The 12,210-nt window shown below is 35.4% G+C and overlaps 1 protein-coding gene across 3 annotated transcripts in view; it reads right to left on the bottom strand.

The window, feature by feature from the left end:
* GABRA2 (gamma-aminobutyric acid type A receptor subunit alpha2) overlaps positions 1-12,210 on the bottom strand; it is a 65,340-nt gene that overhangs the window by 18,303 nt on the left and 34,827 nt on the right. For all 3 annotated transcript variants that reach the window (XM_077177569.1, XM_077177567.1, XM_077177568.1), the window contains exons 5-8: positions 7,418-7,638; positions 5,038-5,120; positions 1,986-2,129; positions 1,035-1,187 (exon numbers count right to left, since the gene is read on the bottom strand). In XM_077177569.1, the coding sequence (XP_077033684.1) occupies positions 1,035-1,187; positions 1,986-2,129; positions 5,038-5,120; positions 7,418-7,638 (601 nt within the window). The remainder of the gene's footprint in view (positions 1-1,034; positions 1,188-1,985; positions 2,130-5,037; positions 5,121-7,417; positions 7,639-12,210) is intronic.

The raw sequence follows: 12,210 nt of genomic DNA, 5'->3' as shown, positions 1-12,210 counted from the left end.
AGAGATATAGAAGGATTTGACAGTGTACTTGCGAGGGTGAAAAACAGGAGTGTACGTTTTCATAATTAAAAATAGATAAATTCACGGAAGATTGTGAAGAAAGACAAAGAATCTGCCTGATAGCTGCCTGGAAAACCATGGTAGAATTCTGGTCCCACTGAAACCACTGACCCATTTCATCTGACTTCTGTAAGGCTCATATTCAAACCTGCAATTTTCACAGTGCTTTGTGTGGCATGTTTTCTACCAGGAGAGACAGTAAGTGCTTTGTTGTGCATCATATTTAATATGCATTTGAGTTTGGCCTATTTTTTGAAGAGTACACGGTGCTCACTGATGACTAAGCATACCATTTTATGCAGCATTTTTGATGGGTGATTTCACACAGAAAATAATTTTATTTTGCTGATCTCTTTTTCTTTAAAAGCAAACAAACTAAATGAACTTTGCTTTGCAAATAAGAAAGACGTTACTTTGAGAAACAACATCTTATTGCTCTGCTGAACCTGCCTCACAGTAATCTCCAATTTGAATTAGCAAAAAAGTGTTGCCCAAACCCCCAGAATAGGGTTTCTTTAAAAGAACTTCAGCTTGAAATTTTAACACAAATAATTCAACAAATTCAAATTTAATTTGCCTAATTTACATATAAATTTAGAAATTTGCTTATCTACCAAGTACCGGAAAACTTGTACAATACCAAGGTAAGTACGATATTTCAGAAAATCATCTAAATTTACTAAATTTACTTTTTAAATAGAAACATTATCATCTTTTTCTATTCTGTGATTTTTTTTTCTCTTAAGAGTCAAGGATATGAGGACAGTTTGCTTGCATGTACTAATTTCCAAGACCTTTGGGATTCTCGGGAGATGTGTAAGCTGCAGTTGAAAGGTGTTTGGAAAAGAAATCATATCTATCTATCTAACATTCTACAAACACTTTAACTTGAATGAAAAAGCCCTTTAATTCAGAAGTACTTTCTAGCATCTTCAGCTACTGCAAACAGAGCTAATGCTACTCAATATACTCACCAAAGACTGTCCTGGCAGGTACAGATTCTCTGTTCAGCCAGAATGACACTTGAGACAGAATGACAGTCATGATACAGGGGAGGTAAGTCTGAATGACAAAATAACCAATTTTTCTCTTCAAGTGAAAATGAGCCGTCATTACTGTATATTCACCTAGGTGCCACAAACAAACAAAAAAAAATACAATGAAACAAAAGGTAATCATCTTCAGAAAGTCCATTTCCTTGATAAGAGAACATTTGCTATATTTATGTGAAACAAATGTTCTAGGGTTATATTGTACCAGAGGTATTTTGCAATAGCATCCTGTAGAATGTAAGAAAGATTTTGAGTACAGCTATTTCTTATTCCCACTGTGTTCCATGAAAGATGAGTGTTAAGGAACTTCCAGGAACTCCTGTATGCACTGAGAAGTACTTCAACCTTGAAGTCTTCTGCTTATAAGAAACTCTCTGCATTCACACAACATCTCTCTGAGAATTTAATTATGATCAGAAGCGGTCACGGGGGTCCATCACAGTGTGGCACATGCAGGAAAACAGTCTAGAGTCTAGTAGAATAGTCCAGTGTTTCATGTCAAAAACAGGATGGAAGGGAAACATAGCTGAAACATGTCTGCTTTACCATTTAATAGACAAAATCTATGTCATTTACCACATGAAATTTAACAAATATCCCAACCCTGGGTTACAAATGTTAGGATTAAACATGAACCTCCAGATAGCATTTTAAAAGACAGTTACTGAGGGCAATTTCATCTCTGCTATCTCAGCTAATTATAATTTGAAAGAATCAGTGAAGTGCTGTTTTGTGTTACTTGCACAGTACATGCCTAATAGATCCCATTTTGCAACATTCTTTTTCAGAAGCCTGTAACACCACCTGGAATATAGTTTTCACAGCCAGTAACTGCCTTTTTCTCCAAAATATTTCAAAATTTCTTTTACTAACCTGTACTTGACTTAACTGTCTCTTTTCCAATTGTTTGGCCTAAAAGATCATACTGATTCAGTCTTGAGCCATCTGGTGCCACTTGCACTGAATCTGAAGCATTGTAAGTCCAAATGTATGTCACTTCTGAAGTTGTGTATGCATCTGTGAGAAACAAGGTAAAATATTTCATCAACAATTTAAATTAAATAGCATTGATCAAAACTCACAGAATTACAAGACCTACTTATTTTTCAAATAAAACTCGCCCCAAAGAATTTAAAATTATGTGGTAAAAAGTATCTTTGGTCATTTAAAATAGCTTTACTGTAAAGTAAGTGTCTATTGCAGCATGGGAACAGGGCACTCACTTGTGATCTTATTAAACACAATTTCTTTCTATTAAACTACAAACAACATTTCTTCTACACTGTTAAAAGACTTGTCAGAGATTATTATATGTATCTTATAATTTGTGATAACACAGATGAAAAGAAGAACAATTTGCAAGATTTAGGACACACAGCGTTTTTAAAAATTCATTCCTGTATAGTTCTGATCTTCCATTGTCTCCATGCTCAACTTCGGGGATGTATCACAACGATTTCATTATTAGTTGAAATCTAGACTTAAATATGGCATGCCAGCAGTGAAAACACCCTGGCACCTTGTTCTGCCTACCTTCTTAAATCTCACTAGTGTCCATTATTTTGGGGGACACACCAACATTAAACAGGCTGCTCTCTCAGTACATTCATGATCAAACATACATTTAGCCTGGTCTCTCAAAATAAACTAGTATGAAAGCAAATCAACACTGAATTTTAAACAGCACTTATGCCTCTCCAGTAAGTAAGAAAAAAAAAGAGTATGTCCTGAAAGTTTTTCCAGTCTAATATGCTATTAACAGATGGGATATGAAAGAAAAAGGGTGAACTACTGACGGAAGAAGTTGGGTGTTCATTTTGATTGACTGAGACAAGTACATTTTAAATCCTACACCATAATTGCAGTGTAATTAAAAAGTAAAGCATCATTACTGTTGGTCTGCAAACATTTTCACTTGAGAAATCTCTAGAGGCTCAGAAAGTAGCTTCTTCATGCAACTAGCCATAAATTGCATGACTAACAAAATCTAGCAGGTGGGTAGCAAGTAGAGATTTTAGCACTTCCCATGTATCCTTCCAGCTTTACACAAAAATATCTCTGCTTTAATGCAAACCAGCAGTATGGCAAATTGCTAATTTCTCTCCATTCTCTTCACTTTCAGCTAGACTTTTGGAAAAGAATAAAGAAAAGCAATCAATTAAGCTACAGCTTCTCCCATACATTCATTGTGGCTTTTCTCTTATGTATAAAAAGAGACATTCATACATGCTGATGATCCTCCTAGCAACATAAGATTAGCAGCATATGAAGAGCTGTGACAAATATATACCACCGGCAAACTTGCCTTAGTTAAACCAAAATCCTCAGGATTCCTGCTTATTTTCACCACTATTCATCATTCAGATTCTATCCCAAAATAAAAGCTGAAAAATGGACAGTTGTCTAGAATTGAGTCCTAGGTAAAGAAATAAAATGTGTGCGAAGCCACTCAAAATGAACAGAAATAAGAGTCCCCTGAGAATGTGCCAACAGGCACGGGTGACTTTGAGAGAAATGAAATACACTTTTTAAAATCACATTGCTCACATTTAGAATTCCTCTGATTATTAGAAAATCATAGGCAGAGAAAAAAAGAGCAAGCTGGTAAGAGAAACAAACAATCAGGACCAAAAAAAATGACAAAAAAAGGAAGTGATTCACACAGAGTCTAATACATCTAGTAATAAGGATTTTCAACCTAAAATTGCTCCTGAAGAAAGTAGGTTTTTAGCCTGAGTATCAGTTCCATTATTACAGGAGTTTTCAAATTCTTTTGAGGCTACAGAGGAGCCTTTTTTTTCCTGCAACACCTTATAAATCCAACATGCCTTGCTGGGTACATATATGTAAATACTATTAGTCAGTAGCTGTTTTTGGCTCACATCTCTGGTGTTAGTTATTTAGGCTGCATCATGTACTACAAATATAATATTGAGGGGGCAGGAGAAAGCTCCATGATGCAAATAGTATTCATTTTAATGATCTTTTATCTCCATAGCTAAGATTTCCTACAAATGTGGAAACATCATCAGAAGCACGGGCTTTGTTTAATTTGCTACAAACTCCAAGGAAAAGGAATATTGGAGCATGATGGAGAGTGTGCACAGTAGCACAGTGCTATGACAAGCATCATGTGGTTAATGAGGTCCTTAGTGGCAACATATCCCGTTTTGTATTCTGTGGTTTCTACAATTATTGTAAAGTCAGACAGAATTTATAGGCTTAACTTGTTTCCTCAAAAAAACCCAATTTCCTTTCCTGGGCCCAGCAGAAAATGTAGGCTGCAGCCAAAGGGAAAAAAAAACCATAAAGCTTTTAGTGTAAAACATCCAAAATATATATAATGAAGAAGAAGAATGGCTGTAATCTAAGAAAGTGAAATAATGCTGCTGTTAAAAATAATACCAGTGAGGTCAAATTCCACCTGTCTGTAACATGCAGATGCACTAAAGAATGAAATTTTTTATCACACAAAGCCATTCCTTATTGCCTTCATTGAATAAGAACATTAAAAATATCATTAACAATAAAGAGAAACTAAGTTTTGGTGATAAATTTTAAAAACCCACTCACTGAATTCCTCTATCTGCTCTTTGTTAATGCTACGCAGGCTACATGCATCCAGTTCTGTGTTGGTCAGTGTGATTTGCACACTGTAATGAAAGTAGACCAGTGCAGTGTTGATCAGATGCAGGGTGTTTATTGTTAACTGGAGTAATGAAATCTTTAAAATAAACTAGAAGACACAATACTTGAATAGAGAAAAGAGATTTTGATGTGTCAGGTTACAGATTTTTTTTTTTTTAGTCCCATCTTGTGGTTTACATTTCTCATGTAAAAATTTACTGAAACAAAATTATGCTGAGAAATGTTAGATATTCACTAATCAAGTGAATCAAGGCTCTACTTCCCATTATATACTTACAGCTGCCAAATTTCAGTGGGCACGAGTGAGCATCCATAGGGAAGTCCTCCAAATGCATTGGACATTCAGCTTGGACTGTAAGCCTAAAAGGCAAAAGATCTCTATGCATTTAAGTCATTTAGCAGGACAAGAAAATCAGTTCCACAGAAATGAACAGAGTTCATGCCAATTTAGTAGACTAAATTGAAATTTTATATTAAACTAACAAGAATTTAAATCTACTTTTACTTCTTCCAATTTGTGTGTTCCTTTGAAAGGCATTTACTTATCATATCAAGAACCTGTAAAAGCTGACCTCAAAATTATGAACAAAGGTCATTTAAAGAAAAATACAAATTAAGAACTGCCAGGCTGTTAAGAAAAATAATTTTCTTCTCATAATATTCTGTTGTACTTGTGTGCTACTACAGGTCTTAAAGGAGCATCTAAAATACAATTAACTTGCCAAAGAACCCTACTCCAGTCTTTTGAATTCAATTTTTTTCACAGTTTGAATGGAAGATACAGAGAAAAAATATTTTTTTTCTTTCAAAAGATTGCTGCTGCTCATTCTCCATGTTACTAGTGAGTAATCTTTATGTAAAGTGTGTATATGTTACGTATGTTAACAAAGCGTCCACTTTTGCCTATTTTGTGAAACATCCCAGTAACATTGTAGTAGGATTACTATAATAAAAAATAATTTAAAACAATTTGAAGAAAGCATTTCATGGACTTCTCCATTATTTTTAATTTTTAAAAAAGCCAAGAAAAAACCCTTTGTTTCTCCTTCCTATCCTTTAAGTCTTCTCTGGGTAGAGATTTTTTTCTGTATGCCTTTTCTTCCTCTTCATCCAGCCCCAAACATCAGTTACATCCTTCTGTATTCCCAGTGGTTCCTAGTCATTGCATTCTCTGCCATATTCTCCCAGCCTTCCACCAAAAAATATTTCATATTTCTACCCCTCCACTCCCCAGCAATGTTTATCTGAATTCAAGGGGCACCAGCAGATAAGAATCAGCAAACAGGCTGAAGGCAAAGGAAAGAACTGCATGAGCTTCTGATGTAAATCACACAATCATTTTATGTAGACATAATAAAAATAGCTGTTTAAAATCTAGGCAAAACAGATCAGTGTACACATTAATCTCATACCCTGAGAACCAACATACTCACAAGTAACAAAAATGCTTAGTCAATTATAATTAACCTGACCCAGCTTATGCTTCATAATGGTCTCAAACAGTATTTCCTATAATATATAGTATATGATTCTTATACTCTCTGGAGAAGGAATTTCAGTCAGCTTAGACAGATTATTCTCGAATATTAATTTGAGCCAAAGCAAAAATACAACATTGGGGGCCTGAATTTACTTCAAGCAAACTTTTCTGAATCTCTCCAAGCACTACATCATCCAATATCATCAGCAGCCTACTCATCAACTCTCAATAGCGTAAGGGTTTCAGATCTGGGTTGTAAAACTGGGTTTCAGGGATGCTGGCATGGCTGCATGAAGAAAGTACCAGAGTACATGCTAACTTTGAAGCTCACATTTTCTATCTGACTTAGGCTGGGGATTTTAAGTCAACATTCATGACAACTTCAATTTATTATGTATTCTCCAAGAAAAAGAAAAAAACTAAGTCAAGGGCTTCTGGAAACTTGGGTAAAATATTCAAAAAAATTCACATAGGTAACAAACATTATTGCCAAAAGAGTTACCAAAGAAGAAATCAGCCTTATAAAAATGCTACTAATATCTGTGTATACATGATTTTTTATAATTTTTCATATTCTATATTCTATTTTCTAAGTAAATTTAATACATTTTACCAGCTGAAATATTTATCTTAGCTACAAATGATGCACAAGATGAAAAAATTAAAATTTAAAGATAAATATTTTAATTATATATAAAGAAACAGTAATTACACAGTAAGACATATTTTCCCTTTAGCTCTTGCTGGAAAGAATTTGAGACATTATTATCTCTTCATTCTTGCTCTGTTTTTTTATTCCCCCGATCTTAATGAAAAATTTGCTTAGGGGTTCACATATTCAGTACAATGGCTGCAGTAATAGGTCAACTCCTACGTTACCTTAATCATTCTAAAACAGACTTGGTAAACTCTACCTGAAGGTCTCACTTAACTTTATTCAGCTGTTCAGTATCTTCAACGCATTACAAAAATTGAGGCACACATAAGAAAACTATCTAACTCATTATCAGCCAAAAGCCTTTAACAGAACTGGAAACAAAACATACATTTTTCTAGCTTTCTTTCTGCGTAGAGAAAAACAAAGCAAAGGAGAGTTCTCCTGAAACCTGATCTAATTGTTCAATGGAAAAATGCCATCAAGAAATAGCTTGAGTAGAGAAGAGATGAACAGATATACCTCATGGTGTACAAGAGGGTCCCATCGTCCTGGATTCGTAGAAGCTTGTTTGGCATTGTCATGTTATGAGCCACTGACTTCTTCCCATTGTGGAAAAATGTATCTGGAGTCCAGATTTTGCTGGCCATTAGGTTGTTCAGTCGAAGAATGTTCATTGGGCCTTTAAACTTTAATCTCTCATCCTTCCATCGCTGACGGAAGAACACATCTATCGTGTACTCCTGTAATGGAATAAATATATGCCTTTCTTGACACAATGAAACACTAATCTGCTTTCTGAGAACAAAAATAGAAAAGCTTTGTCTGCAAAATTCCCTTCGTAAAATTGTCAAGGGAGAACAATCATCACAAAAAAAATTGTATAGTACTGAGAATAATAAGCAGGAAGTCAGTGTATTAAGGGTATGACATCCTTCTTCATGATTGCTAGGTGTTGTTTTTATATTGAACTCTTTCAATATTTATATCTGTTTCTGATATACAAAGTACCTGTGACCTGGGTAATAACATAAACACAGTAAGGAAGGAAAGTAAGGAAAAAATACACAAGATTAAATAGTTCTTTCAGTATCTTCTCCCATAGAATAACCCAGCATTTCAAGAGCATGGAGAATGGTTGAGCCTGGAAGGAAACAAGGCAACCCACAAGGGGTACAGTATATACAAACAGAATGATATAAGATTTTTCCAAAGAGGAATGTAAGGCCCTGTAGTGGTGTGGATTTTATGAACAAAAGTACCTGGTTAGGAAACAGCAGCTGATGACTAACAGGTGACACACACTGCTTGGTGAATATCACCCTGATGCCTAGTCTTGGGAAGGCAGTACAGTGGGGAAAAAAGGATGCAAGCAAAAACAGACTGATGACCTAGACCAGATGCCTGTGTCAGCAGGCTGGGTATCCCATCTGGTGGGTTTTGTTGCTGTTTAGTTGGTTGCTGGCTGGGGTTAAACCACAACACAAACAAACAAAAAACTGATTAAACATTGATAAATTAAATTTATCAGCTCTCTTCAAAAATGAAACTGCAAATGGATTTAGTGCTTTGCTTTGCCCAGCATAAAAATTGGATATGGGAGAGCTTAAAAACTATGTTGGAAGCAAACTGTATTCGGCATATTGGCAAATGCTACCTTGGTGCAACTTTGTTTTGTTGGACAGGTACAAAATGTCATCTCATGACTTCAAAATATTAGTATGCTGCAACAGTCTGTACTACTGCAATTGCTCTGCATAGACCATTTTCAAGTAAATTACTTTGAATGGACAAGGCCTGATAAAATTTAACCAATATAAAATTTTCAAGGGATTTCAATATAAAAGTGACTTCAAGGAACTTATCAGCCTCTATCATTTTCTGCTGGCTCCCTTGTGTGCTGATTAACAAGGCTTAGGGTTCTTCTCCATCAATCATATAGCAATACAAAAGGAGTGCTGACTAGACAGAGACAAGTGACAGCTCTCTTCAGCTCCTTTGGTCTGCAAGCCAAAGAGCTGTGAGGACTTTTCCAGGTCAGGGCCAGAGGCTAAGGAGAGAATGAGGAATAAAGGAAAGAGAATTTTGTTATGTGAAGGAGCATGACAGGGGCAGGAGAGAAAGCTGTTCTCTTTATGAATGGTGACAGATGCAAAGAGATATTTTGGAAACTATGGATACTTATAAACTAATCTGACAAAAAACAGAAGCTCAGTTTTTAGCTATACCAAGAGGTATATACATAATACATTAATGTAATAAATTCTGGCATTTTTATAATTAAAATTTTAAATTTTTAAAATAAACTTAAATAAAACTAACACAACAGTACACTGAACATTTATTTGCTTGGTTTTCTTTAATCCCATTTTCTATTTTCTCTAATAGTATTTTAGCAAATATATCTGTTTAATACAAAACTATGAACCTCTAAAACATGCATTTCTTTGATATTACACTGGATTTTGTTCAGTGCCTCATCACTGCTGGAGACACTGCCTCATAACAAGTGGTTTGCTCACTTCTTTATGATAGATCACATTTAATTGTCCTCTTTTATTTGCTGATTTATATGTTGTTTTATTTGTTAGATATCATGTGACTTAAAATCCCATTTACAAATAACAAGTTACCTATCAGTTCAGTTGCAGACCAGGGAAAGTGACAAAATGCCTAATATCATGGAGGATCAGGAGCAGGGGGAATATATGAAATATGGATAGAAATACCAGGTAATTAAAGGAAAATTGCCCCAAGAGCCTCCTTGTACCTTTCATCTGAGGGGCTTTACCAATAAATCATTTTTATGGTAAGACTGATGTTTGAGGTATAAAGAATTGGGAAGAAGAGCCTGAAGGGATTAAGACTTTGAAATTCCACTGAAATTCAACAGGAGTGAGTGATACGTCCTACAGGTTCTTTTGACAAACACCTCTGCACATAAATGATTAGAATATAAATCTGAACCTTTTTGCAATGTTTCCATCAATAAAGAACTTCAAAGATCCTGCTTTTTTACTGTCTTCCAACATTCATAAAAAATAATTACAAGAGAAATAAAATAGAAAAAAAAAAAAAGCAGACATGAAATGCTACTAAATCAAACCAGCAACATTTCACAAAACCCTGCATCTGCTGCATGGCAACAGCTAAGGAAGTAGAATGAACAGGAAAGAATGAGCAGTAAAATGAGCTGCAGCCTTGAAAGATCCTACTGGGAAATCTCTGATGATCCACAGGTAATGGTTAATGGCTCAAACACTGTTAAGGTAATCACCAAAGGACTTTGCCCACTATGGGAAAGCATATAAAAAAGCAACTGCTCTTCTGAGACCACAGAACTCCCCTCTCTCCCTCTCCCCAGTATCCCTCTGTGAATTCCTGGAAATTTGGACAGTAAGTTAAGCCTCCAGATAGGAACTTGAGATAAGATAAAGGTGCTACTATTGTCCCATTACCTCAGGTCTAAGGAGAAGTAGACAAGGCTGAAGCAATGTATCCACAAGAAAAGCCAACTCTGCAGATGTGCTGAAAGTAAGCCCTGGCTGGGTCTGGCAGGGGAAGGCCATAGCTGCCAGACTCATTTCTGGGGTCTTCCACCTGAGGTCTGCACATGATCCACACTTGCAACACATCCACATATTGCAAAAGAAAGTGTAAAGCTCCCTTCCCCAGGAGAGGTGTCTGGGCACTCCCATGTAAACCTGAACATATATTAACCCATTGTTAATACTAACATACATATTAACTCTATGTTTCATGGTCTTCCCACACCCCTGGCAGATCAAAAGTGTGGCCATCACTTTGACTAACAAATGCTGAAATTACATCAAGTCTTGTTGAATCCATGTGTGGTGATATCTTTCTATTCTCCTTTCCTTCTTTTTCTTTCATTTCCTCAAAAATTTTCTTCAGTGTTATTTTTATGCTTTTGTACTGCTATATTACTATTGATACTACTAACCAAAATGGCTACATACCCCCTTTCCATTGAACCAAAGCTTTCCAAAATTAACTCATACACACACACACACACACATATATATATATGTATGTATGTGTTTATAAACACTAGTCATTCAGTGTTGTTTCACCCTAATCTGCTCCCAGGATCAATTAATAAGAACCTGAGTTACCCTCACATTTAGGGTGGTTTGTAACACCCTCTTGTCTGTGCTGGAGATCTTTATTTCAGAACATCTCATTTAGAAGATGGAAACAGGATAAACCAAGGTTTGGTGTGAATGATGACAAACACCTTCTGTTTCCATTTTCCACAATAGTAGTAAAATCTCATAGCTCTTAAATAACTTATCTTTCTACAGACTTCTTTGCATTTTTTTTCAATGGAAGTATTAGGATCTGAATCTTGTCTCTGTTCATTTAAAATGATTATTTAAGCAAAACACAACCCCTGCCTTTGCAGCCCAGTGCTATATTCACTTGACCCTATGTTCCCTTCTGTGCCAAATCTATTCTACTTATGATCAGGAATATCCCTACTGATGTTTACCATATTAAAAAATGAAAAAATAGAAAGGAATTGAAGTACATTGAATATAACCAATATGATAAAAAGCCAGCTACAAATAGCTGCTACATAAAGATTTTGAGACTAATTCCTATTCAATATGTTTGATATATATCACTTTGTGATAAATGCTGTGTAATGTTTACTTTTCAGTCAAGACTAATGTCCATGACAAAGGCAAATCTGGACTCCAGAAAAAATACTCAGATTAATACCTGATACTAATTTCATTCATTCTGCAAATATTCTCCTATGAAAAACACCTGTTCTCTCTGGATATAACCTAACCACTCTGCAGTATACAGTGCAGTATCTCCACAAAATCACAGGATCATACTTCCAAGTTTTCAGAGGAGTCTTGTGATAATTTCTAGACAAGAAAGAACTGTCTACTGTGTCCTGTCTAAAATGGTGCTTATACAGCCAGACTCTAATGCAGTATGATTAAACATAATCTTTCAAATACGTGTTATACTACCTTACATGAAATTTTAGGTGCAGGCAATGAGATTCTTGCTACAGTTTTAAGAAGCACTTGACCCTCTGCCAGTTCAATGAAGAATAAAATGGCAAGGAATTTTATTCCTCTTTTAATATGCAGTTGGTGTGCATAACACTACACACCATAAAAAAGAAGTTAGTGTCTCTGGCAGAAGCTTTAACTGACCTGAGTATAAGCAATCCCTCCCCACTACATGACAGTTTTTGGTGGGTTTTTTTTGTTTGTGTTTTTGTTTTGTTTTGTTTTTTTTTGCTAAGACCAGATTTGTATCTGTTCAAACAA

The sequence above is a fragment of the Agelaius phoeniceus genome, chromosome 4, assembly GCF_051311805.1.
Source record: "Agelaius phoeniceus isolate bAgePho1 chromosome 4, bAgePho1.hap1, whole genome shotgun sequence".
Lineage (NCBI taxonomy): Eukaryota > Metazoa > Chordata > Aves > Passeriformes > Icteridae > Agelaius > Agelaius phoeniceus.
The sequence above is the reverse complement of the archived record's forward strand: the minus strand, read 5'-3'. Positions and strand labels throughout refer to the sequence as shown.